We start from the raw sequence: 16,061 nt of genomic DNA on the forward strand, positions 1-16,061 counted from the left end.
TCCACTGCTTTCCCAGGCCATAGCAGAGAGCTGGATCGTAAGTGGAGAAGCTGGGTCTCGAACTGGCACCCACATGGAATGCCAGCACTGCAGGCCAGGGCGTTAACCCGCTGCGCCACAGCGCCAGCTCCAAATAAGTAAATCTTACAAAACAAAAAACACCACTCACAGCTGCGCAGCACCTGCCCCTTCCTGCCCAGGTCACCATTCCTCCGCCCTCAGCTCCAGATGGCCCTGGGGGCACTGTGGCCAGCTCGGGTCAGAGCCTCCGTGTGGTCAGACGCTGTCCAGGGCCTACGGAGGGTGGGGTGGGGGCCACTGAGACGTTAGCCAGCTCCTGCCTGGGCCCCGAGGACCCGCAGCGGCTTCCTGGGGTGCCCTGCTTTCGTGGGGAAAGGTGGTGAACAGTGGGAGGCGGCTGCTCCCGGGTGGTCACCGCTGGACGGTAGGGCAGCCTTTCCTGTCCGGAGGCGGAGGCAGGGCTCCGCCTACAGCCCTGTCCAGAGAGCATCCTGGCTCAGGGCACAGAGGGGACGCGGTGTCCCGGGCTGGTGACGAGTCAGCACTGGACTGACAGGGTGACAGCCAATAGGAGACGGACAGGGGCTGGGGGTGGGGCCCCGGGTCAGCACTGGACTGACAGGGTGACACCCAATAGGAGATGGACAGGGGCTGGGGGTGGGGCCCACAGTGGGGAGCCGGTGCCGCCGGGGAGGGTCCAGCTCGGGGGCATTGCAGGTACAGGGCACTGCCAGTGGCCATCAGCGGGGACACCGAGAGCCAGGTCCACACATGGACGACACGGAGACTCAGGGTAGAGCCTGGGAGGCGTCCCGTGGGGATTCCGGCCTTGGCAGGACGCCGTGGAGGGCCGAGGACAGGGGCCTGGTGGGAGGGCGCAGCCCCGTATCCAGGGCAGAGCAGGGAGCATGGGTGGTGGGGAGCTCAGCAGGGCGGGGCCCCCACTGGGCTGGATCCCCAGGGTGACTCGGGTTCACCCCACTCCCCCCTCCCTTGCAGAGGCTGCGGAGGGGTGAGGCGTGGAGGCGCCCCTGCAGGAGGCAGAGCGGCTGTGGGAGTCGGGTCCGCGCAGGTCCCCTCCACAGCCGCTGTGCCCCAGAAGCCAAAGCCCCAGCGGGCTGAGCTGAGGCCGTGCGGGTGCGATCCCGCAGCACCGCGCACCTGACTGCACCTGCTGCTTTACCTGCGCCGCGTTGTCACCGACTGCCCCCGCCCCCCAGCTGTCCACGGTGCAGGGCCTGGCGCCGGGGACACACGCAGGGGTCTGTGAGAGCTCGGGTGGGAGGCTCTCGACAGGGGGCGCCCCTCTCCCGCGCCATCCCAGCTTGGTGAGGCCTCGGCACGGCGGGTTCCAGTTGGTCCGGCTCGACATGGCCATGTGACACCCGCGTGGACCTTCAGGACTACGGGGAGGGTGGGTGGGCTCCAGGGCTGGAACTCACCCCTGGCCAGCCAGTGGAGCCGGGTAGCAGCAGGCGCTGTGGACGGGCAGGCTGATGTGGCCACAGGGACGCGGTGGTCACCCAGCAGGGCCACCGGCTGCGTGCAGGAGCGGTCCTGCCCTTCCCTCCTGCAGCTCAAGCGCCCGAGGCCAGGGGACCCACTGCGTTCCCTGCTTTCGGGGTTCGCTGCTATTCCGAGCGCCTGCACCAGCGGCTTCCAGCCCCGCTTGCCGCGCTGTTCATACTGTGTGCGGGGTGTAGACAGCGGTCGGAAGACAGCCGGCCAATCAGCAGACGCTGAGTGGGCGGGGCCTCTCCCAAAACACGCAGCTTCCTTTCAGGAAACCGCAGCTGTCCCGCCCTCCAGCGCCCCTGTCGGCGGGAAGGTATGGCGGGCTCTGCACACTCGGGCTCCCCGCCGTGCTCCGGAGCTTTCCCTCGGCCGCCCGCCCCAGCCAGCACAGAACGAAGACAAATCTAAGGGCCGAGTCACCGGAGCCACACACGGCCACCGATCCTCTCCTGCGCCGTCTCAGGGAGACGCGCACTCACAATGCCTGGTGGTCAGTGAGCCGTCACCTGCAGCCAGTGGCTGTCCTGCCCCGACCCCCAGGGACGCTGGCCGGCCACAGGCGTGGTCAGAGGGGCATCGAGACGCCGGCTCTGCAGTGGGGCTGGAGCGAGGTCCCAGGGAGTACAGCGGGCGCTGGGCATCCAAGCCCATTGGAGGGGTGGTGGCTCACCCTGGAGGTGGTGGGCAGAGGGAGGGGGCGTCCAGTGGCTGTGAGCAGGCCTGGGTAGAGGTCAGGGTGCAGAGGGCCCCGCCTCCCACGGGTCCAGCCCGTGCTGTGCAGCTCCTGGTGGGAACAGGCTCAGCCCCCACCTGCACACACCTCCTTCCTCCTCCAGACAGGACGGCCATCAATCACTCGACGAGACCCTCACCTGGCTAGCAGTTAAGACACCCACATGCTCCATCAGAGTACCGGGACTCAGCACCCAGCTGCAGCCCCTGACCCATGTCCTGCCGACGCACACCCCCGGAGGCGGGGTGAGGGCCACCCAGGTCGGAGCTCCCAGATCCTGGCTCCAGCCCAGCCCTGGCTGCTGCAGGCTCTGGGAGAACCAGCAGGTGGCGCTCTGGCCCAGAAACGACCGATGTCCCCTTTGACCTGCGACCAGGCGGGACTTACTGCAGTTGTCCTAGTAACTAAAGGACTGGCCACTGTGCAGGGCCCACGCACACGCCTGGCGGGGCGCAGCGGTGCGGCCGCCCCCTAACAGCAGCAGCACGAGCTCCGTGGTGCCGCTGCCAGCTCTTTGGCCCGAAAAGCTGTGGGCCCCACGCGTGAACCAGCGTCTCAGAGGGGGCCGGGCATCCGTTCCCTTGGAAACCACAGGGCTACCAGGGGCTGGGCCTGGCAGGGGCAGGAGACAGGAAAAGGGCAGTTCCCTTGGGAGAGAACAGAAGCTGCTTTGCTGCCGGGTAGCCTGGGAGGCCCACCGCGGTGCCCCCACCTGACCTGGAGGGGCCAAGGAGCGACAGCGGCGGGCGGGTGTGTCTGCCTCAATGGCGCCCCCCAGAGGCTCCTGGGGTGGCCTGGAAGCTACAGAGCCTTGGAGGGTGGGCATGTCAATGGCGCCCCCCCTAGAGGTGGCAGGTGGGATCTGCACGGGCAGGAGGGGCTGTAACAGGGTCAGGAGGAGGTGGGGGACAGGCGAGGGGACATGGAATGGGCAACACAGGTGATGCAGAATGTGGGAGGTGACAGGCATGAAATGGCACAGGAAAGTGACGTGGGATAGCGGTGACATGGGCATGGGTGCCTGTCCGCCTAGTGCCCTGCCCCGCCCCACTGAGCCAGGGGCCCCACGGGCGATGCCACTGCTGTGGGCAACGGGCTGCTCGCTCCACAGGAACCAAGGCTTCCCCCCCTCACTGTCCCCCAAGGCCATGGACAGCAGGAAGGTGAGGGGACACAAGGATGGAGGCGGGCAGAGGAACATGGAGGGATGGTGACAGTGCCACCTACAGATACCCACAAGCACACTGTGGGTCTATGCGGGACCTCGCGCAGGTGGCTGGCTGGGCTGGGACCTCAGTGGGGAGCCTGCACTGATGGGCTGGCCGAGGGCACCCCCAGCCGAGCCACGCCGAGCGCTGTGGGCAGGCACCTCTGACCACCCCCCTACCCAGGACACCTGTGTCCAGCCTCAGTTCCTGCACTTTGACGTGTGTGTGTGTGGGGGGGCTGACAGGCAGATGACCCATGGGTGATGAAGGAGCTGGCGCACACAGACGAGGCAGGGCGGGCACAGAGGCCCACCACGGGCTCACAGCAGCCACGCGGCCCGGCAGTGGTGCTCTGCTCGGAGTCAGTCCACCCAATGGCAGGACCTGCCGGTGCGGGTGGCGGCAAGGCCCAGGGAGTGACCAGTGGGGGGGGCAGTGATGAGGGACAGCCGCTCCTCCTCTGCCAGCCTCCAGCTCTCACCAGTGACAACCGGTGCATCTCCAACCGTGCAAGTGGACTCTCCTCCAGAAGCCACCTGCCTTAGCACCGGGTGTGGAAACGCCAGCCCAGCCCCCAGGGCCTCAGCCCCCTGCTGCAGGCCACAGGGGGCCCCCCAGGCTGCTGGGGCACCCAGGTGCCCCCCCTGGGACCTCCCCACCACCTGTGGGACACACGACTCCGCAGGGGTCTGCTCCCTGCCCAGCCCACCTCTGGCCCCACCAGCGTGGGCCCAGCATAGAGTCCAGGCCTGGTCCATGGTCTCGTGCCCATCTGGGTACCTTCTGCCACCACACGGACACTAACCCTGACACTGTCCCACAACCAGGAAGTGCCCCCAAGCTGCCCTGTCCAGGCCACCCCCATGCGTGGCTGTGAGCAGCTCCAGCCCCACTGTGCCTGCTGCCACCCGCGGGCCCCAGGCTCCGTGGGGGATACCGGCTCCGGGCCCACTGGGGAGTGAATGGAGCCTGTCCCCAACACGGGGTAAACCAGGCGGGTGGTATCCCCGGCAAAGCCAGGGCCCAGCACCACCCACTCCGCCGGGCGAGCAGCAGACCCACCGGGGACACAGGCAGCCCCAGGCAGCACACGGAGCGGACGCCCCACAGCCCCACAACCCGAGCTGCTGCCCCCCCGGGAGCACCGCTGCCGACACCTCCGCTGCCCAGCGGCTCCGGTAAACTCCCGGTGCATGGGAACCTGTCCCTGCCCTGATCAAGGGCTGCCTCCCTGAGATCGAGAATGTTCTGGACCGGAACACCGTGTGGCTGCACGCCCCACACAACCCCCGAACCCTCGGCTCTCGCAGGTGAGCAGGACGGCACAGGACTGCGCGCTGTAAAGCTTATTTTCCAAAGACTGAGTGGGCGGGGGACTCGGGCTCGCGGTCAGGACGCCGTGCCCTGTACTGCAGGGCGTGGGCCGCCGGCACAGGCTGACCACGGGTCTCACAGCGCCGGGCGTCGCTCTGCGCGCTCCCACACAGCAGTCAGCCATGTCCACACAGGCAGCAACTCCGCTCCGCCAACGACCACACAGCCCGTGGCCCAGGGCTGCCCGTGGCCACCACAGCCCTGCCTGCTCTCACTCCACCCCTGCCTGCCCGACAAGCCCCGGAAGTCCAGGCCCATCGGCGGCCCCGCTCCGGGCAGGCGCCAGTCTACGCGGAGCTGGCAGCCGGCACCGCCGCCCGTCCCGGCCTCACTCCCCGCTCGCCAGCGTCCGTTTCTTCTTCTTCTTCGGCTCCTGCACACCGGCCACCTGAGCTCCGGCACCGGCCGCCTGCCGGGGCCGCCGCCTTCTCTTGTGCGCCCCTCCCTGACGGGGGCCCGAGGGCTGCTCTCGGGACGTAGCGCCCCCGACTCTGCCGGGCCGCCCTCCTCTGCGCACCGTGGGCTCGGCCCCCCTGCCCTTCCTCCTGCTCCTCTTCCTCCCAACTCGGGGGCTCAGGTCCGGGTCCGAGGCCGCCGCCTCCTTCCCTGTGGAAACAGCAAGGCCGTGTGAGCCGATTCCGAGTGCGCAGCCACACGGAGCCACCAGCCACAGCCACCACCCAGGGCAGCCTGCACCAGCCAGCGTGCACAGCAGGCTCCCGGGCCCACCTGCACCGGCTCACGACTCCAGGAAGTCTGGCCTGGAGCTCGGGCCTCCAAAAGGCCAGTGCGGAGGGTGGAGTCAGGGAAAGCCGGGATCAGGCGCCCTGGTGTGAGCGGCAGGGCAGCGCAGCGCCCAAACAGCCGCCCTCCGAGGCCGGTGCCCAGGCCTGGTGCTGGCTTGGCGCAGACAGGATGGAAGGCAGGGCTTCCGACGGGGTGGGGCGGCCACCTGTCCCCTGGACTACGTGCACAGCCCACCCCCACCCACAAGCAGGCACGCCCCAGCCCCGGGCGGTCTGCAGCAGGTCCAGGGCGCCCACACCCCCACGCCCATGTGGCCACGCAGGGCCGGGAGGCAAGGCAGCCCCAGGGCGCAGGCCGAGGAGGGTCAGGGAGAGCAGTCCCCACAGTCTGGCAGGGCAGTGCACACGGCGGGGGGTGGGGGGGGGATGCCAGAGCCCCGGGGCCATGGCACAGGCAGCCTCACGACAGACGTCCCGGGCCGTGGCTCACGCCCCCAGCCTCCCACCTTTCTGCTGCTGCAGCGGGGACCTGGGCTGACGCCGCTGCTGCTTCTTCCTCTTCCTCTCCCGCTTCCCTTCCAGAAGCTTCCAGTAGGCCTCCTCTGGGACGTCGTCCTCGGGGAAGATGCCTGAGGGGGCACTCGGTCAGGGGGCCAGGGTGAGCGGCGGCTCTCACAGCCGCGGCGGGCCCAGCCCTCTCAGGCTCACGCCGTGACGGAGAGAGTGATGTTCCCAGCCCGCCAGGTGTGCACAAGGCTCGCACGGCTGCACACAGCCCCAGCACACACACGGGGGACGCAGCTCCAGGTGCCCGCTCAGCGGTCAGGGCACGGCCTGGAGCACAGGTCCCACAGGACAGTACGCGCGAACGCTGGGGTCAGGGTGGCGCCCACACTCCCGGTGAGGCGACGCTGGGGGCTCCTACCCAGCACACGGGCAGCGCCACTGCCCTCCCCACGCGGCTCCCAAACCTCGGGGCTCTGGGAGACCTGCGAAACCCAGCCAAGTGGAGTGTGTGGGGTCCCTCGGTCCACTCCCACACCAAGCAAGTCTCCTGAGTCAGGGGCCACTCGGGGCCAGGCCCAGGGCTCACCTCCGGCCAGGTCCTGCAACCTGAAAGAACAGACGCCATCGTCACAGCCGCGCCGGGAAGCCCGCAGCGTCCCAGCAAGCGGCCACCCTGAGCCCGCGCGGCCCCCGGGGACGCCTCCCTCCACCTTGAGGCTGCTTCAGAGAGGCGGGGCCGGGAGAGGCACCTGCAGCCACCTGGAGACACTTACTTCCGGACCACCTTGTAGAGCCGCTTCCTGTTCAGAGAAGGGGTGCTCTCGCGACTGGCCATCTCAAACAGTCTGTTCGCAACGGCCTCGTAGTCAAACTGTTCCAGAGAGAGACACAGGAGTGCCGCTGAGGCCATCCGCCCCCACAGCCTGGGCTGTGACGTCCACCCGCGGCCCGCAGCGGGAAACCCGGGCGCCGCTGTCCAAGCCCACTGAGGCTCAGGACGAGCTGCTCCCCTGGCTGGGCTGTGACCGCGCTGAGATCCAAACCCCGCCCACTCAGAGCCTCGCGGGATGCGACTGCAGTGGACTGGGGGGGTCGCCTGGGCTGAGGCGAAAGGACCGTGTGGGGGAACCCAGAGCCCACCCTCCCCCAGCCCACGCCATCGGCCCCACTGTCAACAGCCCCACCCGCTGCAGACACACAGAGCCCCGGACTCCAGAGCCAAACTTTGGGAAGGTCGGTCCCCCAGTCAGCAGTCCGGGCCGCCTACCTGGAGGACAGGGCCCTCGCTGTCCCCGCTGTCTCCTGCCGGTTCCTGGCCTGCCCCAGGGTCAGCCCCGCGGGTGGAGCCTAGAATGAGAAGGACCCCATGAGGCCAAGACTGGGCCAGCTCAGGAGGCCCACGCTGCCACACGGCGCCGCGTCTGCCCACACCAGGTCACGGCACAGCACTGCTGAGAAGGGGGCTCTGGGCACCAGGCGGCCTCGTGGAGGGGAGCCGGCCCCCCACGGCCTGCAGACGAGGGAGGTGCCCAGGGGGCCCTGCAGAGAGGCACGGATGGGCATTTCGGGGAGCAAAGGCGGTGTCACAGCTCCAAAGTGACGAAGGGGCAGCCGAGCCCTGCCACAGGCGGGTTCTCCACGCCGGCTGGGCCTGCAGTGCTGACCCAATGCCTACAAAAGCCAGGGTTCTGGACTGAGCAGGTCGCTGTGATGTGTGAGGGTCGGGGGTGACCAGAACGGTGTCAGCAGGGCCTCAGGGGTCGGTGCAGAGGCCTGCGAGACGGCCAGGTGAAGTGCTGTGGGGTCTGCTGACCAATGGGCAAGCACAAGGGCACGGAGCTGGCACCTGGAGTCAGGTGAGAGCCCACAGGTGCTGGGGGACACGGCCTCTCACCAGCAGGACACGAGCGCCCAGCAGAGGTGGGCGGTGACCGCAGCATCCGTGGGGTGCAGACCAGGAGTGGCTGTGCACCCTAGCGGTTACGAAGCCCACGTTCCGGGCAGAACGCCTGGGTTCGGGGCTAGTGTTGGGTGTAATGGGTTAAGCCGCAGCCTACAGCACTGCATCCCATCTGGTGGCAGTCTCGGCTGCCTGCTAATGCTCCTGGGAAAGCAGTAGAAGATGGCCAACTCCTTGGGCCCCTGCGCCCACGTGGGAGGCCTGGAGGAAGCTCCTGGCTCTGGCCTGGCCCAGTCCTGGCCACTGCAGCCATTTGGGGAGTGAACAGTGGATGGAGGATCCCTCTGTCACTCTCTGTAACTCTGCCCCTCCGATAAATAAATCTTAAAACAAAAAAAGATGAGATATCTGGGTTCAACGCCAGCTCCAGCCAGCCCCTAATTAAAACTTCCTACTAGTGAGCCTTCTGGGAGGCAGCGGTGCCGGCGCATCCACGTGGGAGAACTGGATCAAGTTCTTAGGCCGGGCTCGGCCTGGCACAGCCTGGCCATCCAGGACACTGGGGCACGCTCTGCCTCTCAGATCACAAAACAAAGACAGGGCCGGTGCTTGGCGCGGCGGGTTAACACCCTGGCCTGCAGTGCCGGCATCCCATACGGGCACCGGTTCTAGTCCCAGCTGCTCCTCTTCTGGTCCAGCTCTCTGCTGTGGCCTGGGAGGGCAGTACAGGATGGTCCAAGCCCTTGGACCCCTGCACCCACGTGAGAGACCCCCAAGGAGGCTCCTGGGTCCTGATCGGCACAGCCCCGGCCGTTGCGGCATCAGGGGAGTGAACCAGCAGATGGAAGACGTCTCTCTGTCTCTACCTCTCTCTGTAACTCTTTCGAATAAATAAAATAAGCCTAAAACAAAACAAAGACAGAAAACAGAGCCAAACGCCATCCCCGCCAGGGCACCACAGGCAGGGCCACCACTGAGTGGACGCTCCCTCTGCTCACTCATCTGCCCACGCTTCGTGGGGGCAGCCGGCCACGATCCACCCAGCGCCCGTCTTCACGGTGCAGGGACACAGCGTCCGGAAGCAGAAACTGACGGAGGCGGAGGAGCCGTGCGGGCACAGGTAGGGCAGAGGGTGAGGGCCGCTCAGACAGGTGGCAGAGGCCCCAGCCCACGGCAGCAGCACGTCCAGTGCGTGGGGCGGCCGTGGGTCAGCAGCATGGGGCGGGGAGTGCAGGCTGTGGCAGGTCCAGGGGGCGGGCCCCACGACACACGTGCCTCGTGGCCTCCCAGGTCTCCGGCTGACGTGCTGCCAACTGTGCTCTGGGGCAAGGGCAGAAACGGGGAGCAGAGGTGGCGGCTGGCCCACCCAGGCCGGCCAGGACGGGACGGGGCAGGAAGCTGCTCACCTGCGGGCGGCCGCTCTGACGGCAGGTCCTGCTGGCTCTCGCCCTCCTCGTCCTCGTCCTCCCCCTCGTCCTCGTCCTCCGCCTCGTCCTCCTCGTCCTCGTCTTCCTCCTCCTCGTCTTCCTCCTCCTCGTCCTCCCCCTCCTCCTCATCCTCCCCCTGCATGTCCAGGTCGTTCTCCAGGTCTTCGATGGCAAGCGGGGCCTGCTCCACAATCGTCTCGAAGATGCCACGAGTGATGTTATGCAACACCAGGGAGCTGAGGGGCGGAGCGGGGTCAGAGGCAGCACGGTGGGCCTGAGCCCCGCGCCCGCCCCACCCCGCACGGCCCCCCAGCGCCCCGGGGTCAGGGGGTGCGCCAGGGCCCAGCAGGGCCGCGCACTCACTCCTTGGTGGAGGCAGCAATCCCGCAGAAGGGCTCGACGAACAGCAGGGTCTGGTCCGCGGTGAGCTGCAGGGCACGGGAGGAGCCGGCTCAGCCTCAGCGCACCCCCCGGCCCAGCCGCCGCCCACCTGAGCCTGCTCACCTCCTGGGCGCCCACTTTGGCCAGCTCCTCCAGGAAGATCTCAGTGAAGTGGCTCTTCACGCCGTTGGGGGCCTGGCTGTCGGGGTGCAGGATCTCAGTGGTCAGCAGCTCCAGCAGCCGCTTGATCTGTCTGAGAGAACAAGGACGTGGCAGCCACGCGTGGGCACTGGGGGGCGGCGTGCTCGCTCCGAGTCACAGGCCACACAGGCGTGACGGGCTCTGCTGCGCCACGTCTGCCACACGGCCCAGCACGGAGGAGCCGGCACCAGCGGGTGGCGGAGCCTGGTCTCAGCTGCGTGCAGTGTGGGCCTACACTCAAGCAACTCCTCCCTCTGCCCCCAGCCGTGAGTGGGGGACACTGCGACTGTCCCCTTGCCCAGCGTTCCTCTGCCACCCTGGGGACCACACAGAAGCCACATCGGGACAGAGCAGAGGCAGAGAGAAGGTGGCGTCCAGGAGGCGACCGAGGGCGGCAGGCTCCCCGCACGCTGTGAGCTGTGCATCGGAGCTCTGGCCGCACGGAGACGCCGGGAGCTGGCAACACGGCCCACAGCCCGAAGGTCACCCCCCAGGTGGTGCCGCAGCACAGCACGGTCTGAGTCACCAGTTACAGGGAGGAAGGGGGCTCCACGGAGCTCAGGAGACGGAGACGAGACGGAGAGCAGACCAGGAGCAACGTCAAGAGAAGGAATCCGAGGCGAGAGCCAGCTGCCATGCAGGACTGAGGGGTGCGGGGCACAGGCAGCCCGGGAGGGTCTGCCTCAGTCACTGGGCACACCGCGGATGGCAGTGCTTCCGTGACAACAAGCCAGGGAAAGCAACCACAGCGACATCAAATCAGCCCAAGACAGGGGACATGGGACACCACCTCCCGGAAGGGGGAAGACCCTGCTGGCCTCACTGTCCAGCGTAGGAACCCAAGGACAGAAACACCACAGCACCAGCCCCTCAACCTGTGCTTTCAAAACAAAGTAATTCCAAATATAACCTTCCCCACACCCTCTCCCTCCTGAAAAAAAAAGGGGGGGGGTGCTGTGGTGCAGTGGGTGAAGCCACGCCTCAGTGCCGGCATCTCATGTGGGCGCCAGTTCAAGTCCCGCTCCACTTCCAATCCAGCTCCCTACTAATGTGCCTGGGAAAGCAGAAGATGGCCCAAGTCCTTGGGCCCCTGCACCCACGTGGGTGACCTGGACAAAGCTCCTGGCTCCCGGCTTTGGAATGGCCCAGCTCCAGCCATTGTGGCCATTTGGGGAGTGAACCAGCAGATGGATGACCACTCTGCCTCTCAAATAAATTTTTAAAAAATCTTAAAAACAAAAATAAAATGCCTTTTCTTAAACAAAAAACAAACAAAGAAAAACAGTTGGCTTCAAGACCAAGGGACAGCTCACGAAGCGAGGGTGCTCGGGAAAACCTGCCTCGGGAGGGGGCCCGGGGCTGACAGCGCTGCGCAGGACTCGCGGCCAGGGCAGCGTTCCCGGGAGCACAGGGCCGCGTCGCAGTGAGGAACGGACACCCCTGCCACCTGTCACCACCCAGGGCACAGGGCAGGTAGTTACAGTGCCGTCTGGAACTGTTACAGGCATTTGGGGAGCAAATAAGCTGACAAAGAACTGTCTCTGCCTTGGAAATGAGCAAAACAGGCCCAGGAACACCTTTCATTTTTTTTTAATTTTATTTATTTATTTATTTATTTATTTATTTTTTATTTTTTGACAGGCAGAGTGGACAGTGAGAGAGACAGAGAGAAAGGTCTTCCTTTCCCATTGGTTCACCCTCCAATGGCCGCCGTGGCCAGCACACCGCGCTGATCCGAAGGCAGGAGCCAGGTGCTTCTCCTGGTCTCCCATGGGGTGCAGGGCCCAAGCACTTGGGCCATCCTCCACTGCACTCCCGGGCCACAGCAGAGAGCTGGCCTGGAAGAGGGGCAACCGGGACTAGAACCCGGTGTGCCAGTGCTGCAGGCGGAAGATTAGCCTAGTGAGCCGCGGCGCCGGCCCCAGGAACACCTTTCAGAAGACAGCCCTGCAGCACCCGGACGCGGGGGGCACCCACCTCTCTTCCCACGCGCGCGCCTTCACGGCCTTCAGGGACTCGTTCAGAACCATCCGCATGAGCTGTGCAGGAGGAGGAGAGCGTCCGAGGGCGCCCAGCCCAGACCGCGCGCCCTGCCCATCCCCTGCCCAGGGCACAGCAGGCCCGGCGGCGGCTGCCAGAAGCCATGCTGGTGGACGCAACACCCAGCCCTCAGGTCCTGGGCCTGGAGAGACGCCCCCGCCCAGCATGAGACGCCCAGGTGTCGGAGCAAGAGACGGCGGGCTCCTGGCGGAGACCCCGGGGGAGCCAAGTCCCAGGAAAACGCAACGGCGGAGGCCACAGGACCCCGGGAGCCTCTCCAGTGGCCCGGCGGCCAGGGGCTCCTGCAGCACCCGAGGCAGAGCCAGGGCCAGCCCTCAGAGCAGGGCGGCAGGGAAACGCCCTGGGGAGCAGCCATCACCCAAGAACACCCATTGCCTCTGCACCCACGCACACCCATCACCCACACACACCCATCACCCACGCACACCCATCGCCTCTGCGCCCACGCACACCCATCACCCACGCACACCCATCGCCTCTGCGCCCACGCACGCCCTTCGCCTCTGCGCCCATCTCTCCTCACCAGGCAGGCTGGGCCGCAGGCTGAGACAGGACACACTGCGTGTGGAATCCCGCCCCAGGGAGCTGGCAGTGGAGCCACAGGCAGACCACGATCTGTCCCCACAAGGCCCCAGTCCCCATTCAGGGTCCCCACCGGGCCACGGCAACACCTTCACCTGGGGCCGGCACCAACGCCACAGCGGCCACTGCCTTCGTGACAAGGGCAACAGGAGGGAAGCCCAGGTCTGTCCGGGCCCAGCAGTAACCTCTGTGGACATCGTGGGGAGGAGGAAAACAGAGGAAGTGCCCCCCACGCCCAGGCAGACGGGGCTCCCACGGGCGCCAGCTCCCCTGCTGTGTCTCGGGGGCAGAGTCGCCGAGGCTTCCCCGGGACTTCCCACTGCAGCACAGGAAGTGGGGGAGGGGGCGTCCTGAGGACAGAATTCACCGCACACTCCATAACCCGGAGACAGGGGCGTCACAGAACCCCAGGCAGCGCCTGGGCCCGCTCCCAGGGACCCCACTGCGGCCTCTCCGCCCAGGACGGCTCCTGAGCCTGCGCTGTGGCCGTACCATGTAGAACTTGTCCAGGCGCAGCCTGTCGATGCCCGGCCACTCACGGTTCATGGTCTGCCAGAACGTCTGCAGGAACAGGTGCTCTGAGGAGGAGAGAGCCCCAGCGTCAGGGGGAGAGAGAGAGAGAGAGAGAGAGAGAGAGAGAGAGAGAGAAAGAGCCCCAGGGTCAGGGAGGGAGGGAGAGAGAGAGAAAGAGAAAGAGCCCCAGGGTCAGGGAGGGAGGGAGGGAGGGAGAGAGAGAGAGAGAGAGAGAGAGCCCCAGGGTCAGGGGGGGGGAGAGAGAGAGAGAGAGAGAGAGAGAGAGCCCCAGCGTCAGGGGGAGAGAGGGAGAGAGAGAGAGAGAGAGAGAGAGAGAGCGAGCCCCAGGGTCAGGGGGAGGGAGAGAGGGAGGGAGAGAGAGAGAGAGAGAGAGAGAGAGCCCCAGGGTCAGGGGAGGGGAGAGAGAGAGAGAGAGAGAGAGAGAGCGAGCCCCAGCGTCAGGGGGAGAGAGAGAGAGAGAGAGAGAGAGAGCCCCAGGGTCAGGGGGAGAGAGAGAGAGAGCCCCAGGGTCAGGGAGAGAGAGAGAGAGAGAGAGAGAGAGAGAGAGAGCCCCAGGGTCAGGGAGAGAGAGAGAGAGAGCCCCAGGGTCAGGGAGAGAGAGAGAGAGAGAGAGAGAGAGCCCCAGGGTCAGGGGGAGAGAGAGAGAGAGCCCCAGGGTCAGGGAGAGAGAGAGAGCCCCAGGGTCAGGGAGAGAGAGAGAGAGAGAGAGAGCGAGCCCCGGGGTCAGGGAGAGAGAGAGAGAGAGAGCGCCCCAGGGTCAGGGGGAGAGAGAGCCCCAGGGTCAGGGAGAGAGAAAGAGAGCCCCAGGGTCAGGGGGAGAGAGAGAGCCCCAGGGTCGGGGGGGGGAGAGAGAGAGAGAGAGAGAGAGAGAGAGAGAGAGAGCCCCAGCGTCAGGGGGAGAGAGAGCCCCAGGGTCAGGGGGAGAGAGAGAGAGCCCCAGGGTCAGGGGGAGAGAGAGAGCCCCAGGGTCAGGGGGAGAGAGAGAGAGAGAGAGCCAGCCCCAGGGTCAGGGAGAGAGAGAGAGAGAGAAAGAGAGAGCGACCCAGGGTCAGGGAGAGAGAGAGAGAGAGAGAGAGAGAGAGAGAGCGCGCCAGCCCCAGGGTCAGGGGGAGAGAGAGCCCCAGGGTCAGGGAGAGAGAGAGAGAGAGCCCCAGGGTCAGGGGGAGAGAGAGAGAGCCCCAGGGTCAGAGAGAGAGAGCCCCAGGGTCAGGGAGAGACAGAGAGAGAGAGCCCCAGGGAGAGAGAGAGAGAGAGAGCCCCAGGGAGAGAGAGAGAGAGAGAGCCCCAGGGTCAGGGAGAGAGAGAGAGCCCCAGGGTCAGGGAGAGAGAGAGAGAGCCCCAGGGTCAGGGGGAGAGAGAGAGAGCCCCAGGGTCAGGGAGAGAGAGAGAGAGAGCCCCAGGGTCAGGGGGAGAGAGAGAGAGCCCCAGGGTCAGGGAGAGAGAGAGAGAGAGCCCCAGGGTCAGGGGGAGAGAGAGAGAGCCCCAGGGTCAGAGAGAGAGAGAGAGAGCCCCAGGGTCAGGGGGAGAGAGGGCCCCAGGGTCAGGGAGAGAGAGAGAGAGAGCCCCAGGGTCAGGGGGAGAGAGGGCCCCAGGGTCAGGGAGAGAGAGAGAGAGAGCCCCAGGGTCAGAGAGAGAGAGAGAGAGAGCCCCAGGGTCAGGGGGAGAGAGAGAGAGAGAGCCCCAGGGTCAGGGGGAGAGAGAGAGAGCCCCAGGGTCAGGGGGAGAGAGAGAGAGAGAGCCCCAGGGTCAGGGAGAGAGAGAGAGAGAGCCCCAGGGTCAGAGAGAGAGAGAGAGCCCCAGGGTCAGGGGGAGAGAGGGCCCCAGGGTCAGGGAGAAAGAGAGAGAGAGCCCCAGGGTCAGAGAGAGAGAGAGAGCCCCAGGGTCAGGGAGAGAGAGAGAGAGAGCCCCAGGGTCAGAGAGAGAGAGAGAGCCCCAGGGTCAGGGGGAGAGAGGGCCCCAGGGTCAGGGAGAAAGAGAGAGAGAGCCCCAGGGTCAGAGAGAGAGAGAGAGCCCCAGGGTCAGGGAGAGAGAGAGAGAGAGAGCCCCAGGGTCAGGGGGAGAGAGAGAGAGCCCCAGGGTCAGGGAGAGAGAGAGAGAGAGAGCCCCAGGGTCAGGGAGAGAGAGAGAGAGAGCCCCAGGGTCAGGGGGAGAGAGGGCCCCAGGGTCAGGGAGAAAGAGAGAGAGAGCCCCAGGGTCAGAGAGAGAGAGAGAGCCCCAGGGTCAGGGAGAGAGAGAGAGAGAGAGCCCCAGGGTCAGGGGGAGAGAGAGAGAGCCCCAGGGTCAGGGAGAGAGAGAGAGAGAGAGCCCCAGGGTCAGGGAGAGAGAGAGAGAGAGCCCCAGGGTCAGGGGGAGAGAGAGAGAGCCCCAGGGTCAGAGAGAGCGAGCCCCAGGGTCAGGGAGAGAGAGAGAGAGAGAGCCCCAGGGTCAGGGGGAGAGAGAGAGAGAGAGAGCCCCAGGGTCAGGGAGAGAGAGAGAGAGAGCCCCAGGGTCAGGGTGGGAGAGAGCCCCAGGGTCAGAGAGAGCCCCAGGGTCAGGGAGAGAGAGAGAGAGAGAGCCCCAGGGTCAGGGAGAGAGAGAGAGAGAGAGCCCCAGGGAGAGAGAGAGAGAGAGAGAGCCCCAGGGAGAGAGAGAGAGGGCCCCAGCGTCAGGGAGCCGGGGAAGCGAGGAGCCAGAGGCCACTCCTGTGTCTGGGCAGCCGCGGCCAGGGCAGGGCGGGGCCAGCTCCTCACCCAGGTGGCTGAGCGTGGAAGCTACACAGCCAGGCCTGCGGCAGCTCCGAGGCAGCTCACAACCCACACTGCACCCCGGCCGCGAGAGGAGCACGCGCAGCCCGCCCCTGCCCGGGCTGAGACCCCACACCCAGCAGGCGTC

General features: G+C 66.5%; 1 protein-coding gene across 1 annotated transcript in view; it reads right to left on the reverse strand.

The window, feature by feature from the left end:
• Window positions 1-4,808: 4,808 nt before the first annotated feature.
• RRP1 (ribosomal RNA processing 1) overlaps window positions 4,809-16,061 on the reverse strand; it is a 12,897-nt gene continuing 1,644 nt past the window's right edge. Inside the window, exons 4-13 of the mRNA XM_070073115.2 lie at window positions 13,149-13,234; window positions 11,991-12,052; window positions 9,936-10,065; window positions 9,795-9,859; window positions 9,411-9,667; window positions 7,372-7,451; window positions 6,878-6,975; window positions 6,691-6,710; window positions 6,104-6,226; window positions 4,809-5,457 (exon numbers count right to left, since the gene is read on the reverse strand). Coding sequence (XP_069929216.2) covers window positions 5,180-5,457; window positions 6,104-6,226; window positions 6,691-6,710; window positions 6,878-6,975; window positions 7,372-7,451; window positions 9,411-9,667; window positions 9,795-9,859; window positions 9,936-10,065; window positions 11,991-12,052; window positions 13,149-13,234 — 1,199 coding nt within the window. The 3' untranslated portion in view covers window positions 4,809-5,179. The remainder of the gene's footprint in view (window positions 5,458-6,103; window positions 6,227-6,690; window positions 6,711-6,877; window positions 6,976-7,371; window positions 7,452-9,410; window positions 9,668-9,794; window positions 9,860-9,935; window positions 10,066-11,990; window positions 12,053-13,148; window positions 13,235-16,061) is intronic.

This window comes from Oryctolagus cuniculus, chromosome 4 (genome assembly GCF_051225735.1).
Source record: "Oryctolagus cuniculus isolate XC-2025 breed Fujian yellow rabbit chromosome 4, ASM5122573v1, whole genome shotgun sequence".
NCBI lineage: Eukaryota > Metazoa > Chordata > Mammalia > Lagomorpha > Leporidae > Oryctolagus > Oryctolagus cuniculus.